We start from the raw sequence: 27,264 nt of genomic DNA on the forward strand, positions 1-27,264 counted from the left end.
TTTCATGAAAATATTTCGTTTCTCATTCAAGCAGCTTAGTTTAGTTTACTTTATTGCCACTGCACATTGTACAATGAAACTAAATGCCATCTTCAATGTACGTTAAACTATAAAAATAAAAACACAATCACACATCCTTCACATGCTATGCAATTGAAATTGAACACTCCCACCCCCCCGCTATTGCATTAATATTGCAATGTACCATAGAATTCAATATAGTTACTGACCTGGGATAGAAGCTGTTTTTCAGCCTATTTGTCCTTGTTTGTATTATCCTGTAATCGTTCTTCAGCTTCTGAAGAAACTCCTTGGATGAGAAATGAAATTTTTTCAAGGAAAAAAACCAAGAGTCCTATTGCCTTTTGAAAAGCACCTTTGGGATAGCTCTGGTTATCCAGCCCCTCACAAGTAGTCAAGTCCAGACCACCCCAAGTTTCAGGTGTTCGTAAGAACTGTCAAACACTTCAACCTCTCCCTGCAGGAGAAAGTGACACCCCACAACTAGGCTTTTAACAAACCAAAAGGTGAAGCACCAATGATGGTTTCTGTTTAATCTTGAAGGAACACAAAAATTAAAATGACATACGAGGAAGACAAAGGGAAAGGGAGAAGAGACTGTTGAGATCCCCTTGCAAGGACAGAGAGAAGCCATCTTCTTCCTCAGGCTTCCGTCTTCTTTCCCATCCTTTCTATACCATGCAGGCCACGTTGACAGCAGCTTTGGGAAGGCCTAAGGAGGAAACTGAGCCAGCAGAAACCAGAGCAGAGATCTCTCCACTTGCTCTGCAGGGCATTGCAAGTCAAGGGCCTGAGAGGAGCTGAGCGGTGGTGGCAACAGGCAACTGACCTGTCCCCACAAAACCCCTTGCGTGTTATTTGGTGCAGAAATGCAGAAGAACATGGAGATGGTGAAGGAGGCTGCAACCCTTCTGGCTGCAAATGTATGCAGAACCAAATTTAGCAAAACAAACCATATTCTTAAAAAAAATAAGCAGAAAGGGTGAACCAAGATTCCCTTTATGCGTTGTTATGTTTGCAAAGGTTTCTTTTTTTAATGGAAACTTTAGGAATGATATCTGCACACACTTGTAGTCTGTTAGGTGGTACAGCTCATTTTACCATTTCAGAATTTGACTGCTATTTTCTGGTGATACTCAGTGGCAAGAGTGGGCATGAGCGTTTTTCCTATCCATTAGCACCTCCAAGCGCAGCTCAGACAGCTGCAGAGGCCACTCCTTTGAAACAGGGGAAACACAAATGAGCTGCAGAGGAATATTTTGTTTTCCTATAGGAGGCTCAAGACATTATCCGTTTCCACCACCACTTATGACCTGTGGGAATAGGAGCTGCCCTCAGCTCACAAATCAGGTTCTGGTTGAGATGCCCCTGCAAACTGGAGATCCTTTGCTGGGGAGGGGATGCACAAAGAGGCCAGGCCTCTTCATCTGCCCAAACCGTGGATCCCTTTCCACTAGATGATGATGCTTTGCCACACAACAACCACACTCATGCCATCTCCACAAGTCCATCTTCTGAGAAGATGAGCCAATTTTGCAGAAGGCATTGGCAATGCTGGCTGGATTACCAAGCATGGGACATGAGAGGGAGCTGCAGTTCACAAGTATCTCAATTTAGCTCTTCCCCACCCCCCAAAAAAGCGGAATCTCAATGGCTTGTTGGGTAAGCCTGTCTCTGTCCCATCACAAAAGCCAGGAGGGGAAATGAGAGATTTGACCTAGTCCTGGGTCTTCTTATTGCTGTTGCCCAATGACAAGGCCTGTGTAGGACATGGAGAAGGGCGCAAAGTCTGCACACAGGTGGTGGGTTGACACACAAGACAAGACTAGCCCTTCACCAAAACAAAAGAAGGGGGGAAGGGAGTTCCTTTTGAAGTTGCATCTTCTCCCTGGCTTCCAGGACCCTACAGACAGACTGACTGGAGCAAGGGAGAGAAGGAAAAGAAACATTGCTGCTGTTCAACAGCACACTGCTCTGAGGCACAAGCCTGATCTCAAGGAGGAAACAAGAGACAATGGACTCAGGGGACCACACAAGAAATGGGGGGGGGGGGAGTGGCAGGAGCACAATTCTGGCAACATGGCACACACCAAAACCCAGCTTGTACTTGCTTGGTGTGACTGGGCAGGAGCATAGCAGGCTAAAACAACCATTGTCTGAGCACTGCCCAGGCAGTAAGTGGAATTGTCAAGAGACCATACGCTAAGAGAGGCCTACTGGCCGGAGCCATCTTGAGTCCACTCCCCTTAATCGCCATTTTCTCTTGATCCCAACAAAACAAAAAGGATCCCATGGGTCAGGATAAAGGCAGTGTGGATGAGAGGATAGAACACAACAAAAACAGTCCATAACACACACAACGTGGAGTGATTCCTGGCGCAGTGGGTCCTCTCCACCACTTTTATCACTCCAGTCAGGGCAGGGACTGGTGGAGCAGCTGCCCCAGTTACAAACTGTATCTGGGGGACCGGCCGGCCATGGCTCTTCAACACAATGCAACTCTTCCTCTTTTTGTTAATGGAAGCTTGGAGAATATGTAGTACAGAGCCTAGCAAGCCGGTAGCCTGCACGGAGCAGAAACAAATTTTCTGCCTCGCCTTGCCTGGCCTGAGTTGAGCCCGCCCTGCACTGCTAAAATGGTTCCAGTGAAATATGAAGTGGGACGGGCTGAGCATCATGAGGGGAAGGATGCTTGATGGACAGTTCAGAAGATTGAACTATAAAACTCCTTTGAAAGTACTGCAATAGCCAGAACACCGTCTCTTAATACCTTTTGCTTTAAGCCTCTGGCTACCACGCAGTTCTTTGCCACAGCAGGCAGTTTATGTTTAGATTTGGTTTTTTGGGGGGTTTGGAGGGGGAATAGACAGAACAGGAGAGAGGAGAGAATAGGGAAATACTGAAAGGTGACTGAAATAATAATCTGCAAGATTAGGATCCCAGCTGTACCTTAAAACCACTTGGTACCTTCACCCACCATGTGGGAGAGAAGGGCCCTCTCCCCTCCCTTTACACAGGAGGGGGGACAGCACAGGCGGGTGGGGAAGGCTCGAGAAAGGAGACGAGTGACTGGTGAGGAGGTGGATTGCCATGGCTTCCAATTGCAGCCAACAGGTCAAGGGTTCAAGATCAAAGCTGGTGACCTCTGTCTCCTCTCCCTGCAACAGTCTTGACTAGCTCAGCTTAAATCCTGGGCAACAGTTTTTCAATGAAGTCTTTCACGGCCATCATCTCCTGCACAGATGGAAGAGGACGGAAAATACTCTTTTACTTCTTGAGGCCATCTTAGACAGACAGACCCACCCTAACAGCATGGATGCCTCCCTTCCTAGTCCCCAAGCTTAGCACACCCCAGAGCTCATCGCCATTTCAAAGCTAAAGAGCCAGCGCTGTCCGAAGACGTCTCCGTGGTCATGTGGCTGGCATGACTAAATGCCAAAGGCACACGGAGCGTTACCTTCCCACCAAAGGTGATTCCTATTTTTCTACTTGCATTTTTTACGTGCTTTCGAACTGCTAGGTTGGCAGAAGCTGGGACAAGTAATGGGAGCTCACTCTATTACGCGGCGCTAGGGATTTTAACTGCTGAACTGCCAACCTTTCTCATTGACAAGCTCAGCGTCTTAGTCACTGAGCCCCTAAATACCCATTTTTATAAATTTCTGCAGACAGGTGCAAAAGTCCAACATAGAATTCAAGTTCATCCCACAGGATACTGGAGACTTTCTTAGAAAGCTGTAGTGTGTATTACATAAGAAAGGCTTCCCTATTAAGAGAGACCTCTACAAAAAAGGGATCCATTTCCAGCTGCTGCCAGCTGAAACTAAGAAGATCCAAGATCTAGGGACAGAGCTTGTCAGGCAACATAAGGTACCTTAACCCCATTATCTCAGTCTGAACCTTTTTGCAATCAGGCCCAGCTATGAGAAGCGGAGTGGCTACCAACCAACCTGAGGGCAAGAGTTGTGCATCATTCTGGGGTAGGTTCTGAACTGGATTCTACTAGGATTCACAACCCCCTTCAGCTTCTCTGCAGTGAGAGCTCCGAAGCGCACTGGGATCATCGGGTCCATCTCACCATGGCACTGCAGAATGGCGATATCCTTGTTCACACCATTATTTGCTGCCTGCAGTCATCATGAGGAAAAAACAACAGCAGCATGGTAAGCTGTGAATCACCCACAAACAGATGTTGGTCTCTTGCCATGGTCATTGCAAAGGAGTGATTCCATCCAACAGACCTTGGCCCAGCATGCATCTCCCCCGTCCCCCACCCACCCCGGTTCCAAAAGCGAGGTTAGGCCACCTACCTGAGGGAAAGTCCTGTGCAGGGGAAGCCAACAGCTGAGGGCCACAATGCCAGCCAACTGGTGAGAGCAAGTGAGTGCTGTGTAGAGGGACAGGGCGCCACCCTGAAGCACAACATCAGAAAACTGGTCAGAGCTTATTCCAGTAAGGATCTTCTCCCCAAAAGTCTTTCCCCAATCTCTCCTCTAATGCTTCCCCCCACCCCCACCCCATTTCACAGCAAATAATGCCGTTCCCAAACATGGGCCTAAAGAAACCCTTCCTTTCCAATTGCTTATCAGAATCTCATAAATGAAAAAAAATCATTAGCTGTCTGCAAGTTGAATGTTTCTATAGGGAAGTTGAATAAGAGTATTTGAGAAAAAACTGTTTGACCAAAAAAGCCCCAGAAAAAATAATAATCAGAGTGCTAAAAATCCATTCTGTCTCTATTCTTAGCTTAGAGGAGCTTAGCAGACACTATTGCAAAGTGTAAAGGCATGTTTCCCAGGATCTTAAGAATTAGAAGCTTCTAAGAAAAAGAATTTGTGGGAGAGGAGGAAGTTCTCAATTAAATTTTGAACTGACGTATGAACTATATGCTTGTATTAGAACTTACTTTTTACCTCCCTTTTTACAGTCCTGTAATCTGTACAACTCAATTCTTTAATTAAGGTAAAGGAAAGGAAAGAAGTCCTGTGGATTTTACTCCGCTAGTCGTTGCAGTCAATACGGTGCTCATCTCCATTTCAAGGCCATTGAGCCAGCATTGTCCGAAGACATTTCTGTAGGCATGTAGCCAGCATGATGTCATGGAGCACTGTTACCTTCCCACCGAAGTGGTACCTATTTATTTACTTGAATTTATATGCTTTCCAACTGCTTGGTTGGCAGGAGCTGGGGGCGGGGACGGGATGTCACCCTGTAGCCTAGAGCAGTGGTCCCCAACCTTTTTATCGCCGCGGACCAGTCAGCCTTTGATAATTTTACCGTGGCCCGCTGAGCGCGTCGATGACCAGCGCTAGTAGCGTAGCCTTGCGCAGGCGCAGTTCAGTATGGCTAGCGTAGATAGCGTAGCACAAACTGCGCCTACGCAAGGCTACGCTACTAGCACTGTCTACGCTAGCCCTACGTAGCTGCGCAGGCGCTCTTAGGTTTTTTTCAGGAATCGGCCGGCCGCTGCAGCGATCATGGCCCCCAGCCGCTGCAGCGATCATGGCCCCCGGCCGCTGCGCGGCCCGGTGCCAGGTACTCCACGGCCCGGCACCGGTCCGCGGACCGGGGGTTGGGGATCACTGGCCTAGAGCTCTAGAAGGCTCGGCCTTCTAGAGCCGAGGTGGCGCATGGTTAAATGCAGCACTGCAGGCTACTTCAGCTGACTGCAGTTCTGCAGTTTGGCTGTTCAAATCTCACCGGCTCAGGGTTGACTCAGCCTTCCATCCTTCCGAGGTGGGTAAAATGAGTACCTGGATTGTTGTTGGGGGCAATATGCTGACTCTGCAAACCGCTTAGAGAGGGCTGAAAGCCCTATGAAGTGGTATATAAGTCTAACTGCTATTGCTATTGCTAAAATAGGCTGTGATTTTCCAGCCAACAAGCCCAGTGTCTTAACTGCTGAACCATCGTGCCGCTCCAATTATTTAATTAACATGACTATTACATCACTATAATTTAATTTTTTAGCTGTTCTCTTTTTTTCCTTTTTCATGTGACTCTACCTCTTTTTGCAGTATGGTTGACACTTGGCCTAACAAAGCTGCACATGTGTTTTTTCCAATAAAGCAGCAGGACTCAAAATAAGGCCTTCTGGAGCAAGTTTGGACTCTCAAATATATTTTGCTTCCCGGGCACCCCATAAAGGAGACCCGAGGTGTCTACTCTTAGTCAGCATAGAAACCTGCCTCCTCCACGCCCCATCAGTTCCCACCTGTGAAAAGCCTCCCAAGATGATCCGGTTGGCTGGGATCCCATTTTTTACTTCATGGTCAATTACAGCTTTAACTGGAATGCAGAAAGAGAAAAGAGACAGTTTGACTACAAGTCAACACAGAGTTGGAAATGGTTGTGAAGCAAATAGGTCTACTAATATGGATTTATGGCGTGGTTCGCTGTTAGAAATCCCTCACACACATTTTTTTAAAAAAAAATCAAGCTGAATTAGCTACAGAATCAGCACTCAAAGAACAGTAATGCAAGTAAATGGGGAGTATGCTGCAAGAAGCCATGGGAGATGGTGAGGGTGGGTGCAAAAGTCCACAGCAGCATTACAACCACTTTGGTTTTGCAAAACAGCTCTGGAATTTGCCTTAGGAAGGAAGCGGTTTCAAATGACCACACAGGGCAGAATGGTGACTCTCTTCTTCAGCCAGCCTTGAAGAAAGGAACTACTCTCTGGCCACACTGAATTTTAGAACTCCCTGGGAGGCTGGGTTATTTCCTCAGGCAGCAATTTGCCAGTTGGAGAAGCCCTTGTTTAGGAAGGCATTTCTTTCATAGAGTACATATATTTCATTCGATGCTTTTACTTTAGCTCCTCTTACCTGACTATTGGATAACTGCTCTTCCTTAGTTGTTACTATGCATCATATTAATTCTGGTTTGTTGCAATGAGCAATGTAAGTAGTAGAGGGATTGGGAGGGAGGGTGTTTTACCGATAAATGAACACATGAAATAAGCAGAGATTGGGAAAGTGCCAGGTGTGCAAACCGAGACTTTCTTAATCCTCCCTTTCCTGCCATCATTAACCTTTACATTTATCAAAGAAGGGCTGTAGCTCAGGGGGAAATGACATGGTCTCTTGGACAATAGCCCAGATTCTGTCTTTTCGTCTTTGTCTTAGATCTGGGAAAGCTTCCAGTTAGGAGAAGTCTTTCTCCAACCTGGGGCCCTCCAGGTGTGTGCAATTCCCAGAAACTATGGTCAGCAGACAAGAGGCAGGTAGAGGCCGACTGCTTTAAGGAGCCACACATCCCATGCGGCAGGCAATGTTTTTGGCAGTTAGGGATTGCACCTTTTACAATTTATTTTTTTCCTGGACTCCAAGAATAGTGGAAGCTATCATTATATCACTCTGAATATTATTGTCACAATGTTGGCTCTTTCCTTAGGAAGGGGCTCTAATGGCATTCATCTTTTTTTTTAAAAAAAGAAAAGCTCATTAAGTGCATTAAAATTGCAGCTATTTTGCGTAATTCCATATACACATCCCAAAACAAAAAAAAATGAACATTGAATTTAGTCAGAATAATCTGTAAGTGATGCAAGGGCCACAAAAAGGAGAGACTGGGTATTCAGTAGGATCATCTGAATTGTCCAACCAGGGTATAAATTATTTGACATATGGGCCTGACATAATTAAACACATTGTGTTTTCTAAAAGCAAGGTTATATATGCTCCAAGGCAAATTGGATCCCCTCATGCCTCAAAGATTTATTTTGTTTTTCTATTCAGATTTATGACCTGCATGTCTGCACATTCCCAAGGACTGCATATGTTCTTCAAAAAGTACCATGCAGAGGAGGCCCAGTGTTCACCCAGCTGGAGAATCTCGACATCTGGCTTCTGCGATGTACAAGGAATTAAATTTTCCAGGCCATTTTGCTGGCTTTAGTTTTTGTGTGAATTAGGCAGTAACTGCAAACACAGAAAGGCTTCAGAGTTCTTTTTTAGCCTTGGGAAACGACCCCAATCACCTATCTTGATTTCCAACCACTGGAAATTATGATTAAGAGAAATGTGGGCCGATTCGGAAGATGCCCAAGGAAACGCCTCTCTTACTGTTCTCAGCAGCTTTTTTAATTCCGTTTTCATCTTCTGGTGCATCCGGACTTAGCCCCATTAAATCAAACCTGAAATGGGGAGAAAAAAGGAAAGACCATCACTGTCATATCTTCTAAGACATTCATCTGGGGCCAAATAAGTGCCCTTGGCATAGCATTATGGTGCATGGTAACTTGGCCGCATGGAACTCCAGCAGCAGCATTTGGAAACAGGGGCATAATTCTGTCTACCACTCAGCATCATTCATTTGACTTCCATTCCACCAAACCTTAAAAAGAGGCATAAAATGACCAACTCCATTCTACTTTTGGGTGAAGGCATGCCAGATTACAGGACTGTAATCAGGATTGATCTGATATGGTGAGTAAGAATAGGGTCCATGTCATGGCCCAGAATTGAAGCTAACAGATACTACAACTTTTAATCCAAAACATTAGGATTGCCTCTCCCACCAGCTGGCCTTGTCATGATATTTATCTCGTATCTGGAGGGTAGCAGTTTGGAGAAAGCTTAATTGGAAGCTTTGTGGCAGGCAGCAATTTGAAAAAAGGCCAAAAAGAACAAGTGAAAATACATAAACTCTGCTAAGATTATAATAAGGCTGTGTAAGAAGGCCATTTTTACATCACACACTTAATGTTACTAAGTGAATACTTCCATGAGTAAATTCCATGTATTCTCTCCAAATTTCTACCAACCCATTAGTCTTCACCTTTTCCCTAATCACTTCTCCAAGAGCTTTTCCCATTGCTCCTAAGGCAGGAGAAGAGTTTGGCTGCTAATAATACAAGGAATATTGTTTAATACTAACCAGGAGGGCATAACCATTTTCATGTTGAGAGTGACAGGGATCCTGGGCCTGCAAAGAGAAACAGAAAATGGGGTATAATTCTAGTAGGGCCACAGGTAAGAAGGCTAAGGAATTTAAAAATGATAAATATCAAAAGATCATACTTTTAAAAAAGTAACAGCAACATTCTCGAAATTCCTCTAAACTGGGCACTGTCCACAAGAGCAGTTTAGATCAACACTATAGCCTAAACCTTCCCCATAAAACTGGCAGTTGGGAAGACATTTTTCAGGCAGATCAGGTTTGTAAAGCAAGAGAAAGCAAAGCTGCTCTCCTTCTCCCTTCTCTATTTCATTTAGAGTCCCTGCTCAATCAAGCTGTGTTTGGTGTGGTTGCCTAGTAAACTACCCTGGGATCTGACCATTAGGGGACTGACTTGATCCTGGGCTTGGTGCTTTTGCTAGGAAGCAGCTGAGAAACACAACACCATTTCTTTCTATTGAGTCTGCCCTCAGCAACACTGACTTTGGGACTGGGGAGTATCTGCCTACTGCCCATTCACGGAAGCTCAAGCAACAGGATTAACAGCAAGACGCCATAGAATCAGCCGCAGAATGTGCTGTAAGAACCACTGGGACAATCTTCTAAGGTAAGAGATGAACATCAAGAAAGGCAAGAGGGTTGGTGGTAGGTTCAGGCGCAGTTCGGCATACTTTCCTAGAGCATCTCTCATATTTACTATGTGTGTGTAAGGATGAAGCAGCATTGTACAGTTCCTTTGAAGGCCCCAATTCATTTTGGCCTTGCTGTTTGCCTGTTCAGGATCTGGAGATATTCATGTGAGAAATGCATTCCAGCTCATTATTGGGTTCATCAACTTCCTGTCCATTGCATCTCAATCTCAATTGCTAACAAGGTCTCACGTTTGGAATTCTGTACATGGCCAAATAGAGAGCTGGGGCTCAGCTAAGGTTTGTGATGGTCTGAATTCTGGATCCCTAGTAGCTGTTAATAGGGAGGAGAATACAATGGCTAAGCATACATAATCAGGATAAATTATTAATGAAACTTCTTGGCGCAAATTATGTCACCTCTTGCACATAATTCCAGCCAGCAAACTCAAGCCTAAAAGAGATCAGAATAGGTCTTTTTTCCTCAGTCTATTAAAGAAGTAGGAGTGAAAAAAATGGAAGCTGCAGGAAAAGACAATAGGGTCAAAGGGAAAATAGCTATAGTTCAGTATTTTAACCATTATTAACCATTAGTTTGCAGACTTCTAAGAACTACACAGTAGTGAGCAGTAGGGAAGCATGAGAAAGCCTAATACATCAGAGTAATGTGCAATAAAACAGATATCAGAAGTATATGCCAATTTCTGAGCGACATAATACCTTGGCTTGTTATACTTTGCTTGCAACCTGTAGTTCTCTCACTTGCTGATACTATTTTTTCCTGATTTTGCAACCCTCTTTTCAAATAGCAACATCTATCCCTGCCCACCATTAAACTTTCTATCATTGGATTAAGATAAAGTCCTAATTTAGCACAAGATGATGGTGAATGAGTCCCTTGGTGGTCTTTTATTGTTTTAGGTAGTGGTGGCTACAAACGTATATTATTACTGTTATGGTTGGTTACAGTCAGCCTGATGTTTAGACTGGATTTGGCATTTTTATCCACTTATTTGGTGGATAAAAGGACCTGAGATAGGCAGATGTTGTGATTTGAAGGTATTATCATCACTATATACATAACAATGTGAAGTGGCATCTGCCAGGTCTTCAGATGGTGCTGGCCTTCATTTGCATCAAGTTCTTCCCAGGAATCTAGGATTTCCTAATGTATCAGGGAGAATATTTCAGAATCCAGTATTTGAGAATCCAAGCATGTTATAGTCACTATGGAAAACACTAGGTTATTGCATTTTTTGTAATGATGGTTATATCGATTGTACACTGCCCTGAAAGCCATGGAATGAAGCATGGAAATATTTTATTGAAAAGCAACAGTACTCTTTTCAGTGCAGTAACCACATTTCATCTCTCTGCCCTGCCCAAAAGATACAAGAGGTATGGCCAGTGGTAGCATTAATATCATAGAACAGGTGCTTTCATGTTTTCATCCCTGAGGGAAAATCACCAAATTGGGGGTGAAATTCAGTGCTTCTCAACCTGCATTTTAAAAACAGAATAACAGTGATACTTACGCATGAGGGCAGATGTATTTCACATAAGGGAGCCGGATGGAAGACAGAGCATCAGCCCAGCTGTGCCTGAAGGGGGAGGGCAAAAGAAACAGGTCAAGTCACCATCCAACATAAACATGAAAAGGCAAATATTTTTCACTGATCATCCCAGAGGCTCTTTCTGCTGAAAAAGGCAGTTGGGAATATGCTCATATCTGCCAGCTGTGATAAGGATCTGTGCCTGGTTTTTCCAAAATTCCCAAACACTGCATCAGTGAGGATAGCTTGGTAGAGGAGATCATATCCCCATATCAGCGCAACATCCAGATATACAAGTAGTCCTTGACTTATCACCATTTGTTCAGACTCTTCGAAGTTACATTGGCACTGAATAAATGGTGGCTATTTCGGGTACTCAGAGTTCCAGCCATCTCAGCAACGCTCCCATCACATGACTGCAATATGAGTACTTGGCAACCCACTTGCACTTTCAGCTGCCTGCCAAGTGCCCTGTGATCACAGGACCACCATTAGCAACCTTCTATGCCAGCATCTCCAGAAAGTCAAAGGGGAAGCCAGCAGGGAATATCACAATATCATTGGGTTAAGTCTCCACCACCAGTGCACTCTCCCATAGTCCTTGCGGCTTGCTACAGCCACTCATACATCCTCACCAACTCAAGCAGTACCTCTCTTCCAGAACCACATGGTACCTCTCATGCACCCTCTTTACTTCTTTTACATTTGTATGGTCTCAACCCTCCTTGATCCATGCAGTACTTCTTGTGCACCCTCCCCAACCCACACCTCTCACACTCCCCACATATCCTCCACAGGTCTTCTCACCAAGGTTTTTTCAGTTAAAAATAAAGGTAAAAGTTTCCCTTATCCTCTTGTATCTGACTCTAGGCAGCAGTGCTTAGTTTCTTAGCCAAGGGAGCCAGGATTGTCTGAAGACCCTTTCTGTGGTCATGTGGCCAGCATGACCATATGCCAAGGCTCATGGAATGCAATTACCTTTCCACCAAAGAGGTACCTATTTATCTGCTCCCGTTTGCATGCTTTCAAACTGCTAGGTGGACAGGAGACTGCTAAGTGGGCAGGAGTTTTTGTAGTTAGATTGATGTAAATGAGGAAATGGAATTAGTCTGTCTCCTATAAGATTCATGCTCTTCACCTTTAATTTTTTTAACAAGCCAACAAATGAAAATGCCACAAAATTTGTCCATTTTAAAATCAAATTGGGTTGTTGGGGAGCTGCATTAGCCCACAGTTGTTAACTCCTGCACTAGATGGACCAACAGTTCCTAGGTTCTTTTCAATGCAAAAACTAGGTTCTAAACTCTAAATTCATCAACTTCATTTCAGTATCTTCTCATTCCAATCCTTTAATATTCTGCTCCCTATGTTGGCTACAATACCGACATTTACCTCCAGCTCCTGATTTCCCCAATCTAGGTTTAGGAAATGCAGAGGGGGTTTTGCCTCCCCAACTCCCATTACCCACTCCCGTTACCAGCATAGCTATACAGCCAGATTTCCCCAATACTCACCCTGTGTCACCGAGCCCGTGCAAAAAAATGACCTGCAAAGTCAAGTAGAAAATAAGCACATTAGCTGGCTCAGCAAGCAAGAAAGTGCTACCAAAGCTACTGTAATCAGGAAGCGTTCTGTGAGGTCAATTAGTTTCAAAACAAAAATAGATTATGCAGAAGGGAAGAAGCAGGAATCACTCAACCTAAGGTAGTTAGAAGAAGATGAAAACGAAGATGTGTGTGACTGAATCATTTGTGACCAAGGTACCGTCATATCATGATGCCTTCTCCCCAACAAGATGATTCACTGGGAAAAAATATGCAAATATATCTGTCAATATTTATTACATTTCACTAAATGAGCAAAATTCCTTCATCTGGAATTTTCATACCTAGGTAAGAAAGCTTTCTCCTTACATGGCACCAGCTGGGCCAAAGCTATTGCCATCTTTGACTTAATCAAGATGGCCATCGCCGGTTTCTCCCTGATTCCTTCCTAGTTCAATTCTGATTTTCCACCAAAGCAAGATATAAAATGATTCTACCAGAGCACAGAATTCAGCTTCCTGAGAGGTGAAGCTTCTATTGCTATAGAGAACAATTTCCCTAAAGACCGTGGAAGTAGAGGTAGAAGCAGCAGGCAGTGCCAGATGAAATCCCAGAAGGCAAAGGAGCTGTTTCCAGGAACCCTCAGAGAGTTATCAAGCTTCACTCACAGCACAGATCTTGGGATCTAGTTTGGTTCAAGTCACTTTGGAGTGTGATCAACAACTTTTTTTAATGGAAAGCTAATTTTGTGGATTCTATTATTGTGCAGAAGAGCAGAAACTTTTGTAAGTTATGGGATACCCCTCCCCACTCTTGGTCACAAATCTCTGGGTTAGAAAACCATCTACTGCCTGAGTTTCATTCTTCGTATAATCGACTCCTTCTATTATCGCTGTTGTTTGCCAAAGATATTTCAAATTCTACAATGACTTTCCCTCCCATCTTTGAACCACATGTGTTATCAATACATATTTGAAGAAAGCATTTAAATATTTTAACATTTCTCAATGGAATTTCACACTAGATGGAAGCTGGGACTTTTGATCATTCAAAATCCCATGAGTTCCAATGGCTGCAGAACGCTCCAAAAATTCATACCCATTCCCTCAATATATAAAAGTTATAACTCAATTTTAAGTGTGTTATATACATTTAAATAATATTCTAGAAAAAGTATACAGTCCCAGTGCTGGAATTGTACTGCTGAATTTGATCAAAATCAGGACTCACACATTTGTGGTATCTGCGCAAAAGCCATACAAGAGCTGAATATGGTACAGGGTATATGGTTTACTATATGTGCATCTCGGACTGCTTTGGAAAGACCAATTTTTAAGATGCTAAAAAATGAAAAGGAGGAATCCACAGATTGGATAGCACTAACCATAGTCAGGGAAGACATGATTTCAGTGCCAAGAATGGCTATGTTCCTATCCACATACTCCTCAGGTTATATTGTGGAAGCAGAATTGTATAAAATAAGCCAATCTTGGCAAACCTATTGGGCCTTCATGACTGCTCTAGCTGAATTTTAGACTTTAGATCTTGGGGAAGGGGAAAGCAAAATTCTCTCTTCCACAATGCAAGCAATACATTTTGGTGAGTTTGGATGGCACAAGTTGCAGGCAAGGCCAGCAATGGGACTAATAAATTAAAGTAGTTTTGTAGCATTGGTTCAGTGCCACAGCACAGTATTACCTACTACAATAATTCACCACACCAGCCCCACAACTGGAGAGGGGAGGGGAGGAAGCAGGTTTTAGTCAATTATTACCTAATTAGTGCAAGAGAACAGCACTGAGGGCAACACAGTAGGATACAGTTGGACTAATTACCTGCCAGAGGCAACGGGGTAGATTTTGTAGAGGTCCTACAAACAACATTTTACAGTTTATTGGAAAGGAAGGAAACTGAGCTGATCTCCTTCTGTAGTCCCCCCAACCTCCAAAAAAGCTGATATCAAATTCTTACCACCAGCAGTATTCCTTTCTCAGAAACAGCCTCCCCGTTATGGGGAGAACAATCCCTTTGCCTTCAGTATCAGCAGAGAGAATGGGCTAAAGGAGAAAAACCCATTAATTCCCTAAGCTTTCTGGATGCCAACAGATGGTAAGACCAAAACAGCATGCCCTTACCGCTGCAGTCTCCCGCTCTGTCCCTGAAACGGTCACAGCATCAGCAAGGAGGGGGACAGACATGTTGTTACCGCACATACAATTATACAATTCACACCTGCAGAGGATGAGAAACACAACCCATTAATTTAATTAAATCAGCTTCCTAGAGCTGGGTGATTCAGATCCTGGTTGGGAATTTTGAGAGTGAAATGTTTCTTCTAAACACTTAATTTACCTTAAATTTCAATGTAAGAAATACTCTACAGCTTTTACCTTTTAGGAACTGACAGCAGAGCTGTAAGTAAGTAAACCACTTTAGGATCCAGAATATTCACAGCTTCCTATCAAATCCCTACAAGTTCACTCTCAGGCTCCTTCAGTTTTCTCTTGGTCCATAAACAATGAAGAATAGGGGTTTGCTATTTTAAAGTTTGTTTTTTTTCTCTATTTTTAATGAAATCAGCATTTCCTGAGTAACAACTGTAACCCAGAACATTCATATTCAAAGAATGTCTTTGGCTATTAGTTCAGGAAAAAATAAGCTGCACTCAATTATTCTGAAGACAGTGCTTGTCTAGAAAATGTTCTTCACAAAACCTTGACATAGTTCATATCAAAATCCAACTCAGTTTTGAAAATATTTTATATTTTTCATAACAGCATGTTTTAACAATTTTACAAGGGTACTGCTAAAACAGAATTGGACTACCTAAACTAGAACATTTTGCACCTGATGGTCAAAAGCAGTAAATGTTTTAAAGCTCCATCCTGCTGGGGCAATAAGAGTTTTTCTTTGTATGGGAATGTTAAAAATAATAGGAAAAGCACTCCAAGGTGTCTTAGTTTTCTCTGCAACTGGACAATGACCTACATGCTGGGATTAAGATAAGTCATAGGTATTAAACATTACATGTTCTGCATATTTAGATTAGCTTTCCCATATTAGTACACTTGCCAGCATGCTGGTTGAGAATTATGTGTTGAAGGCCAACTGGCAGCTTCAGATTGGGAAACATTTTTCTAGACAAGTAATTCATTTGCTGAATTGCTCTAAAGAATTTTTAAAAGTATTTTATTAAAGATTATTTTCCCACTTCTTGTATATATCTATAAATTGTAAATTAGGTATACATAAAGAACAATGAATGATAATACCTTTGCAAAAGAAAAATTAAAACATAGCTACACAAAGAAATATGTTTAGTATACACATATAGACTGCACACATAGTGTGTGTATTTGTGTTTGTACATGAGAATGTATTAAGAATTGGTTGCCCAGTGTTAGCTATTGCTTCCCTCTTTCCAGATTTATCTTAGAAACTCAAACTACTTCCAAATGTTTTCAACTTTTCTTTAGTTTATTTCATTTGTGGATATAAAAACCTCATAGAGTATTACAAACAGGAAGAACAGCCTTTTATTTTAATGGGAGATAAACAGGAAAAAGATTTTTAAAAACCCACTGAAGTCTAAGCTGACTGGTTTCATTTCAGTTTCTTCATTGTCTCAGAACAATAAAACACAAATGGCAAAATGAAAAAGGGGGGGGGGGGACCCTGAGTCAACAACAATAAAATATCACCCAAGTTCTGCAAGCCATGGTTTTTGCTAGAATAAGCAGCAAATGTACCTAATACTTCTGCCTTTGGTTTTCCCCACAATAACAATCCTGTGAGGTGGGTTGGGCTGAAAGAGAGGGATTGATCCAAAATCACCCAGCTAGCTTTCATGCCTGTGGCAGGACTAAAACACACATTTCATTCCTTATGTAAAATATAATCTGCAAAGAGCCAGCCTGCTGGCAGCAATTACCTCTAACACTCCCCGAAGTATCAGGAATTACAATGAAAAATTCACTATGTGCCATTTCCAGATTTTTAGCTAAGTTACCCATTACAAAAAATAAGTGAACAATCTGTTAGGTTGTGTAAGTCTAACCAATGTAGTATGACTTCCTGACAAAAAATAGCAATTCAAGTGGCCCATATTCCAAAGCCTAAACATTCTACCCCTAAACTAAGCACTGACCACCTTTTAAAAAAGAAAGCCAACATGCAGTAATTTATTTTATACCAATTTTGTGAAAGAGCCTTGAGGTAACAATAATCAGAATAAAGTCCAGTTGATGAACAGGCAAAGGAAGCCATTGGAGGGAGGAGGCATTTTACATGTTTTTGGCATATGTCCTTCCATCCACAGAGAGAGACATCTATGGCACAGGAAGCCTAAAACCCTAACTTTTCTCCAGTTTGGAAATATTTTCTTCCCCAATTCTTATTTAGTTATTCACCTAGTTGACTATGACAGTGGAGCCCAACCTTTTGGGCACCAGGGAAAGTTTTTTCCCTGGATTGAGGGGGTATGGTTTTATGTGCTGCCTCCCTCCCACGGATGGGGCTTTGTTTGTTTGCGTGGTATGTTGTTGTGGCATGCCATTAATTCGTGCCAGTCCATGGACCAGAAGTTGGGAACCCCTGGATTATGAGATACAATGAAGTTCTATTTAGTAATCCCCTTTACATTTTGGGTTTCTTTTGCTGGGCGGTTTTGCCTATATGTTTTAATAAAGCCTTCCCCAACTTGACACACTTCAGTTGCACTGGGATTGACACTCCCAGAGAATAACATGCTAGCTAGGAATTTGGGAGCTGTAGTCTCAACATTCCAGCATGTACGATAGATAAGATAGAGACAGACAGACAGACAGACAGACAGACTCAGATAGGAGAGATAGATATGAGGGGTAGATAGGATAGATTGATAGACTAAAATACTATCTAAAGTACAACGTGTTGCACAGTGCCACATTCAAGAATGCTATCTTAGACTTGGAAAGAAAGTTTCATGGGTAAAGTCCATGAAATTACAAAATGCCATAGATTTGGCAGGAACAGAAAATCTCGTGCCTTGAATACTTTTTGGGGTATTACAACCATTGGCCCAGTGAGTAGACTCAACAGTAGACTTTGATTGGAGCTAGAGAATGTTACATTTGCCCATAGCTAAAATAATAATTTTAAAAAGGCAAACTAATAAAAAAATATAAAATTCTCTCAATCTATTGGCCTCTTCGGATGATAATGACAAGAGTTCCAGCAACATTTTGTCTCTGATATGAATTCTCTCCCTCACGTAACATTTCATAATAAATGATTATCAGTCAACTGGACTGAGCAGCAATTTTATACATGCGGTATGAAGGAAAATAAATTAGCACCTTCCTCAACAGCCTCAGCTTCTCTCAGATCAATAGGATATTGCTAAGATGCTTCTATTTGCAAAACATGAATGTACATTTCTCTATAATGCTTTCACTTTTGGGGATATTGCATCTCAATGACTTTGCCATCATTGTGAAAAGCCTTTCTCACTTTGAAACCAGTACCAAACTAAGAGCTACTCTATCATTAACTCAGGTGTCACTTCAAAGCTTAGGTTTCACCCACTTTGAAGAGAAGGTCTTATCAACGCCTTGTACAGAACCCTGAGAAACCTCACAAGAAGAAGTCATTTACTTAGGACAGCTTAAGCACTGTTCATTTAAACATAGTTACATACACCCCAATGACCGAATTAAAACAAACTTTTAAAACAAAGTTTAAAACAAACTTTTCTCCTATGCCCACCAAGTAAAAGGCACAGCTGTTTATATAAGTGCCAATAACAATCCAGGCATACATGAAGAACTGAATGTCCTTATCACCACAGCACTACTACTATATAGCTGATAATAAGGAAAAAACAGTAACTACCCCAGATATTATCTACAGCATATGGCTTGATCAGAAAGGGCCATCGGAAAGTCTTCTGTGACTTGTCTCTTGCAGTGCAGTCATATTACATTCTGGTTCTATTGCTGCTGGCAAAGTCAGAAGAAGAGAAAAATATCACAGCCAGGAAAACAACACTGGAAAGGAAAACTCAGAAACTGCACAATCTATCTGAAAATCACCCTTTCCAGAATAGATAAAAGTTCTAGTCTTTTAGGTTTGCAGAAGAAATCCCAGTTTCAGTTTTCTCTACAATGCAAAGCACTGATGACATTCTTCACTTGGATCATCTACCAGCCAGCTTCCCCTCACAATGTTCCTTACCTTTATTAAAAGCCCAAATCCTTCTCTTAATACAGCATAGACCAGACCTGGGCATTTTACAGTTCATAGACCACATTGGGCCCTCTGGCTCTCCCTATCTGGCCCATGTGGATTACTTTTATTTTGAAGATGAATTCTATTTTTTAAGAAAAATTAAATATATGTGTGTATGCAGGCCTTTGTACCTTCATAGCTCTATTGGTTCAGTCCTCCACAACAGTCCCAGTTTCTCATGTGCCCTTGGGAAAGTTAATTGCCCATCATTCGTACAGATCCACAAGAAACTTAAAATAAAACATTTTTAAGACACAAGTCATTTCTTAGGCAACTTGTCCATATATACAATTTTCATCCAACTCCAACACAATAAGATGCTCTTCTAGCTATAATATGAATGCCGTGGTGAGAGGAATTGTGAGATATTCACTTAGTGGTCCCTTGGCTAAGTCTATTCTGATTTGAAGTGCTAATTACTCATCTCAAAGTACATATAGAAATATTCATGCCAAGCAATTCACATATTGTTGAAATCTCCTTTGGGAGATTTTATAGGCAACTTGTAATTAACGCAAAAATTGCGGAAAATCTTTGAATCTTAAAATTCAATCTCAATGGAGGAAATGCCATCATCACAATTAACACCTGGGCAATTTACTCATTAGATACACAACTTGAACAGGGGACTGCCTCAAGCTGAACTAGAAACACTGGGTAGAAGGACCAGAAAAATAATGACAATGAATCATGCCCTTCATCTGTGCGCAATATTGACTGTACTTTCCAAGGAGTACAGGTAGGCGTGTAATGTTGCAAATACACCAGACAGTTGAATAAAAAAGGGCACTGGAATAGTTGAAGGGCAGTGAAGAAGGTGCACTGAAATCTAGAACAATATGAAGGCTTTACTGAATACAAAGAAACAAAACTGGTCCAGATGAAGAACGAAAAATAGACACGTGGCAAGACAAAATATTCTATGATCAGTACATTAAAAAGAGCAGGCAAAGAGATAATAGCAAGACCTGGCAATGGCTGAAAGCAAGAAAGTTGAAGAAAGAGACAAAAGAGACTAATTCTGGTTACCCAAGACCAAGCCTTAAAAATAAATGCATAAATCCAGCAATGAGAAGATATCCAGCAAATGTCATATCTGCAAAGAAGCTGAAGAAACAGTGAACCACCCAGTTAGCTGATGCAGGAAGATCCTACAAACTGAAGAAAATAACAATGTAACAATAATAATGCATTGGAATATCTGCAAAAATTACTTCTTGTCCCCAAGCAAAAACTAAGAACCAAGCAAAAAACTGGGACCAAGACAAAAAAAGTTGGATACTGAACATTACATCTGGAGATAGAACAATAGAAAAGAAAGAACGGGAGAAAATAGAAGCAAAACTATCTGTGGCAAAAGAAAGGTAGTACAAATAATAATAGGCCCCTTGGGTACAATTCCAAAACATCTGGAGCACCACTAAAAACACCATCAGTATTGACAAAACCACCATCAGGCAATTGAAAAGGCAGTGTTACTTGGAATAGGTTACATCCTTCAAAGATCTTAATATTATTAAACAGTAATATCTGTCTATCCCATGCCGTTGGGAAAGCTTTCATAGCTGACTAAAAATGCCTAATCCAGTCTAAACATCTCACTGACAGTGTGACCAACCATAGTATTTCTGAAGCCTAGTTGCAAAATAAAAAGGAAGCTATGATGAACTGAATCAAGGAAAAACCTTATATACTAGGTACATTTAATTATCTGAAACAAGGAATTTAATTATGCCTGATTTTATGTTGGGTAACTAGCCTAGTAGGTCAAATAATAGGTGAGAAGAACTGAGAAGACTGGGATACAAAATTGCAGGTACGTCCACTATGTCATATAGAAAGAACCATGGTTTTCTCACTTCTATTTCATGCCATTGTCTGATTAACAAAAGAAAGTCCAGGAGGCAACACGTTTAATAATTATCCTTTTGACAAGTTAGAAAAAACCTCCAGGTTCCAGGACACCTATATATTAATAATCAAAGTTACAAGAATTCTGAATATTTGCTGTAATTTCTATGTACCAGATAGAATTACTACCATTCTCTTTTTCCTTCTAGTCCTTGACTGTAAATTCAAATCAATCAATTCCTGATCAGAATCACTGGTGGAAAGGCTGGATACAGACTTCTATTTGTCAACAAAAAAGATAAGCCAAATGAAAGCGAAGGTCATTTGCTAAAAGTACAAGAAAAGATGTGAGAAAGGTAATGTTGAACAGAGTGGGGAATGTAGACATCTCTTTTGGTAACACAAGAAAGTTTATCGGCAGTAAGCTCAGCACACAGTAGAAAGAGAACAATAAAACATTTTTAATAAGCTTCTGAAATTTGTTACCACAGACTGAAGCATCAATCACTAATTGGCTTGGCTAATTAAGGAGATCAGATAAATTCATGTTCAAAGGCAGTAAAGAATTTCCTTCTGAGTCAGATTGTGAGATTCTGCAGCAATTTGGTTAGCCATACAGTTGTTAAAAACAAAAAACGTGGAAAAGCAACTTGGCATGAATACTGCATGGTTCTTACATACTACCTTCCTTTATTAGAATGAGAACTAAATGAGTTCTTTACCCAACTTTGCATAAAGAGGGAAGCAGTTCACAATTGTGAACAGAATTTCAATTGCATGGCCTGTTAACAAAAGGAAGCTATGCAATATTTATAATGCTTGCTCAGAAATGATAGTTCTCAGAGATGAGTTTGCTACAAGGCCCTACATTCTAAAACAACAATTAGTTTCTTCATTAGATCTTAGATCTAGCTATCACAAAGCAATGAGTGAGCAAACTTCCAAAGAACCTGAAAGCCAGCTCATTAGTCTATAGTACTTTTGTGGCCTTAACACAGGTACTATGTTACTGATATTTACTCCTCCAACTCCAACCAGCTATTGTATTTTTAGGCTGCAAATATATGATCATTTTTATTCATCCAAAGGTGACATCAGAGAAGACTTCCTTGAAATTATGGTAAGATGAAACCCCTTATGAAAATAAGTCGATACTGATTTTTTAAATCTAACTATAATCAAGGGTAAATATAATAAAAAGGGACTTCTCTTCATCTGGTCCTTTTAATCAATAAAAAAATCATTGTAATACAGCAGTCAACAAATTTTAAATTGTTTCATATAAAGGGGTACCACAAATCAACTGATACCATAAATGGCTTGGTTCACCAATCTTGTTATTTGGGAAATGAAAAGAGGAACAAATTGTTCCTCTTAAAACTTTCCCCATGTTACCATATGGCTTCAATCTTTTGTCTATTCAACATGCATGCATGTATGTATGTATGTATGTATGTATAATATTTCTTAATAAAGAGCTATTCTCCTTAGGTGGGAACAAATACTCCAAGAATGGCTAATGCCCAAATTACAAATTTTGAAGGAGAACTGTTCAAGTCATGGAAGACAAAACCAGTAACCATTATCAGCCATAGAAACTCCAGTGGGACAGAGCCCCATGTTTAGATGCAGGATTAGATATTTATGAAGTTATATAATCCAAGCTTTATGTAATCAAATTTCTGCTGAAGTTGAAATTCAGCCAACTGCCCCTAAAACACGGAGTAGAAGTTTATATGTGCTTGTTATTTTCCTTTTTTTTGTTTGTTTATTGAAACATTTTTTGTAAAATTGAGTTCAAATTAAATTCAGTGTTACACAAGCTTGGGAACATCTATAATCAAATATCAGATGATAGCAACAGACAAACGTGTACACATCCTGTAAATATGTTTTAGAGGCATATGACTGCTATGAAAGATACGGTGCCAATCTTGGTCCCATGTCCTAAGGATATTTCTATACAATAGAAATGAAAAAAACATGCTGTCATTAATGTATGAGCAAAATCATAAACTATATTATAAATATCATGATGTTTCATCAGAAGAGATATTACATATACAGAATAACGGTCTCACATATAACCATGACAAGAGCACCAAAATAGGAAGTTCAGAAAGTTTTAAATTGACACATTCAATTATTTAAATATCTATATTTATAAATAACTTACAACCAAAACTACTATTACTATATTTATTACAAGAACATCAGATGGATTATTTAAATAAGCATTCAAGTGCTTAACCTACACACACACAAACCCATTACTTTATTATGTTAGCTGTAAGCATTGTTGGGCATTCAAACAGGTTGTATGTGTTTGTTAAATATAAACTGATTTTCTTACTAGCCTTTATTTTTATACCTTGCCTCCTCATGAGATTTGAAGATATCCAATATTCTCATACCTTTTGTGATACACTGTAAACCCGGTTTCTGCTTAAAAACTCACAATACATATGTGACAGACACGTATCTTTTGGAAATCTGCTGTTTTTCTTAAAAGCCCTTCCTACAAGTCCCATCACTTTAAAAATGCTTCTGTGATGAAATCTGTTTTCTTTTATAGCATCAGATAACAACACCCTGCACTGCCCATTAGGCATCACAATCGCTTTATCCAAGACAAGGCATACATACACCAACCACTCAGTGCCACCAATAATGCTCGGTTGGGTACTCAACTACTGACTTTCATCTGAAAATTATTCTTCCTTGCCAGCCCCAACTTTTTTCACTTCCCCATCTTCCCTTAAGAGCAACCAACTGCAAGAAGGAAGCCAGACCTGTCTTGCCTGCTTCCTTCCATTTCCAAGCAAAGTTTTTTTTTTAACAGGGCAAGTGAAAGTTTGGAGGAAAACTTCTTGCAAATTTCAGAGTTCCTCTTCTATCCTATCCGACTCTCAACGATGTAAGAAGCCGCACCTGATTGTGTGGCTTGCCTTTGCCTCTCCAGTTGCCCGACTGCCTGCAATACCCGTCTTTTGCCCTCTCGGACACTCTTTTAGGCCAGGGGTCTCCAAAACAGGCCCCTTGAAGACTTGTGGACTTCAAGTACCAGAATTCCCCTAACAGGTCTGGGACTTGAAGTCCACAAGTCTTCAAGGGGCCAACTTTGGAGAGCCCTGCTTTAGACCTTGCTCATCCATCCACACGCTTTCTCCTCCATTCGGTGAATAAAATCCTCCTCCACCTCCCCGTTAAGAGCCAAGCCAAACCGACAGGGCAGCCGCTTTTTTCGCGAAGGCCACCTGGTTACCTCAGGATGTCCCAAAAGAAGAAAAGGGCTCAAACACCCCCCCTTCACACCACCACCCCCGCTCCTTCCTCAGTTTCCCCAATCAACCCCTTCAGACGTTCTTTCTTCCCTTTCCCCCCCTCAGCTTCTCGGGCGTCTCACCTGACTAGAGAGAGAATCGGGAAGCTCGAACGCTTGCACACCTTTTCGACCTGCCCCGGGTTCGGCCGGCCCTAATAAAGGCACCAGCCGGCCCATCCCCACACCCCCATCTCCTCCCACCCCGGGCGCCTCGAGGACCGGAGCCCCGCTCTCTCTTCCCCGTTTCCGCGCCAGGCCTCCTCGGAGCCCTTTGCCTGGATCCGGGGAGGCCTCTTCCCTCGTCCCCTCAGGCCGCTCCTCCCCCACCCCAACTGCCACACGCGGCCCCTTTGGGGGGCAGCCTGCCCCGCCCCCTTCCCAAAATTTCCCTTAGGTTCGGACCCGAGAGAGGCGCGGCTCCCATCCCGAACCTCCTCCCTCCCTCCGTCCACCTCCCTCCCCTGCCTTGACCTTTCCCCGCCCGGCCTCCCTCACCTCTTTTCTTTTCTCGGCTCCGACTCTTCCGACCCGGCTTTTCTTCTGACTGAGGAGACTCAGTCAGGCTCGAGCTCTCTTTCTCTCCCTCTCCTTCCTCCCCCCTCCCTACCTCCGGAACTTCCGCCACACCACCAGAGCCCGCGCTAGACACAGTGGGCGGGGACCCCTTGTAAACCTTCAGCCTGGCCGGAAAGATATTGTGACGCTCTGGCTAGGTTTGTACGGAAAGCGGAAAAAGGATGGAAGATGGGAAAGAGCCTCTAAAGGGCGCAGCCATCTTGCGGCAACTTTTCTGTGGCCGTACTCTTCTTCTTCCCCCTCCACCTGCCTGCCCCTTCGTTTTGATAATGCTTTCGTTCTTTCAGTATCGTGTGGGGGCCATCACGAAAGACGGAGTTTGGGATTCTCTCCCCCCCCCGCCGCTCCGCGAGCCTTAGCTGGCTGGAGAATTCTGGGAGTTGAAGTCCACAAGTTGCCAAACTATGCTTGCTGGAGAATTCTGGGAGTTGAAGTCCACAAGTCTTAAGTTGCCAAACTATGCTTGCTGGAGAATTCTGGGAGTTGAAGTTTACCAGTCTTAAAGTTGCCAAGTCTTGGGGACCCCTGATCTAAAGTGAATGCAGCCACGGGTTTACAAGCCCCCCTGGCTAAGAAACCCAGGCAAGGTGACTGCCCTCCATTATTATTATTATTATTATTGTTGTTGTTGTACAATTGTATCACAGCGGCCAGTTGTTTCGCCGGATTTGGCATTGGTTACTAGTCGGGCCCCACCCAGGGGCCTAGGACGTCGTAACGTATTTTCGTAATATGCGTGCAGATCCAAGCAGTGCGGCTTTTTGCATTTGACATTATTATTATTATTATTATTATTATTATTATTATTATTATTATTATTATTATTGTACAATTGTATCACAGCGGCCAGTTGTTTCGCCGGATTTGGCATTGGTTACTAGTCGGGCCCCACCCAGGGGCCTAGGACGTCGTAACGTATTTTCATAATATGCGTGCAGATCCAAGCAGTGCGGCTTTTTGCATTTGACTGATGGTGATTTTGTCAATTTTTAACTGTTTTAAATGTAATTCCAGTGGTTTTGGAATAGCACCCAGTGTGCCAATTACCACTGGAATTACCACTGCTGGTTTGTGCCATAGTCGTTGAATTTCAATTTTTAAGTCCTGGTATTTTGCAATTTTTTCATGTTCCTTCTCTGCGACCCTGCTATCACCTGGTATTGCGATGTCTATGATTGTGACCTTATTTTTCTCAATCAGTGTGATGTCTGCTGTATTATGCGCCAGTATTTTGTCTGTTTGTATGCGAAAATCCCACAAGATCTTGACCCCATCTGATTTTCGGTGACTTTTTCAGGCTGATGTTCCCACCGGTTTGTTGCTGTTTTATATTATAATTTTTGCACAAATTCCAATGGATCATTTGTGCTACTGAATTGTGCTGCAATTTATAATCAATCTGTGCGATTTTTTTACAGCAGCTGAGTATGTGATCAACAGTTTCATCAGCTTCTTTGCAAAGTCTGCATTTGGCATCATCAGAGGATTTTTCGATTTTGGCCTTAATGGCATTTGTGTGGATAGCTTGTTCTTGCGCAGCCAGGATTAGTGACTCTGTTTCTTTCTTTAATGTACCTGTTGTTAACCATAACCAAGTTTGTTCACTGTCCACTTTATCTTTTGTTTTTTCCAGAAATTGGCCATGCAGTGCTTTGTTCTGCCAACTCTCCATTCTTGATTTTATCACGTTTTCTGTATTCTTGTTTCGTCTGTTGGGCCTTCAGTAGTTTTTTGTTCTTTACTTCGATTAATAGATGTTCTTGACTTTCTTTTAAATAATCAGCCAGTGCTTGTTTTTCTTCTTCAACTGCTTGCTTCACTTGTTGTTGTTATTATTATTATTGAACTGCAACTCCCAGAATCCTCTGCCATTCACCCTCTACGCCAGAGTTGCAGGAAACTGTAATCCCAAGCACGCAGAAGCCACCCGAAGGTCCAAGCCCTGCATAGCTGACTGGAGAATTCTGGGAGTTGAATCCACAAGTCTTAAAGTTGCCAAATTTGAAGACCTCTGTAGTAGTGGATCCTGGGTTTTAATAACTGGCTTTGATTTAAGTGTTCATCACTGGATGGTAAACAGCAAAGTTTGGCGTGGCTGATTGTTATTTTTGCGATTCAACTGGAAACGCCACTGGCTATGTTTGTCAGGCTTAATCACAACATCCACATAACTGGTGCACTGCAGGGAGAACAGGATGTCCTGCTTTGTAATCCCTGTGGGGGCATTTGTCTAATACCTTGATGAAGTTTGGCAGGTAGGGTTCAGCCTTTGGTTCTGAAACTCTACACTATTGGTGTTTTATAAAAACTTGGGCAACTTTTAAGATGGGTGGGCTTTTAACTCCTTAAAGTCTTTAAAAATTGCCAAGGCTGAAAAACCCTGCTCTATATGGACAACCCAAAGAAAAGTGTGTAGCAGGAAAACTTCCATCTCTCTTGGCTCAATTGCATGGAAGATTTTTCATCTTTGTTTAAAATGAAAACAATTAAGCACATATTCATAAACCACTTCCAACATTGGCCGAAGAAGACAGCAGCAAGCATTTCTTTTAAAAATACAAAGTGAGGTAGTTAATATTTTGGGAACTTTGGAAATC

General features: G+C 41.9%; 1 protein-coding gene across 2 annotated transcripts; it reads right to left on the reverse strand.

Annotated features, from left to right (window-relative positions):
• Positions 1–533: 533 nt before the first annotated feature.
• LYPLA2 (lysophospholipase 2) lies at positions 534–24,739 on the reverse strand. Of its 2 annotated transcripts, none has more exons than XM_032227877.1 (10): positions 24,587–24,739; positions 14,784–14,880; positions 12,619–12,650; positions 11,087–11,152; positions 8,902–8,949; positions 8,088–8,158; positions 6,236–6,309; positions 4,332–4,433; positions 3,972–4,148; positions 534–3,255 (listed from the first exon to the last, which is right to left on the reverse strand). In XM_032227877.1, the coding sequence occupies exons 2-10, from the start codon at positions 14,859–14,861 to the stop codon at positions 3,205–3,207; spliced, it is 699 nt and encodes a 232-aa protein (XP_032083768.1). In that variant the 5' UTR covers positions 14,862–14,880; positions 24,587–24,739; the 3' UTR covers positions 534–3,204. The 2 variants fall into 2 exon arrangements, with proteins under 2 accessions (XP_032083768.1, XP_032083769.1); XM_032227878.1 differs by lacking the exon at positions 24,587–24,739 and adding an exon at positions 24,173–24,255.
• Between the last annotated feature and the right edge of the window lie 2,525 nt (positions 24,740–27,264).

The sequence above is a fragment of the Thamnophis elegans genome, chromosome 12 (assembly GCF_009769535.1).
Source record: "Thamnophis elegans isolate rThaEle1 chromosome 12, rThaEle1.pri, whole genome shotgun sequence".
Classification (NCBI taxonomy): Eukaryota; Metazoa; Chordata; class Lepidosauria; order Squamata; family Colubridae; genus Thamnophis; species Thamnophis elegans.

Coding starts and splice junctions, on each gene's coding strand:
- LYPLA2 (XM_032227877.1), bottom strand. CDS start 14,861: ATGTGCGGTAACAACATGTCTGTCCCCCTCCTTGCTGATGCTGTGACC. Junction 4,149..4,331: donor TGCACAGGACTTTCCCTCAG/GTAGGTGGCCTA, acceptor TGATGACTGCAG/GCAGCAAATAATGGTGTGAA. Junction 3,256..3,971: donor TGCACAACTCTTGCCCTCAG/GTTGGTTGGTAG, acceptor CCATCTGTGCAG/GAGATGATGGCCGTGAAAGA.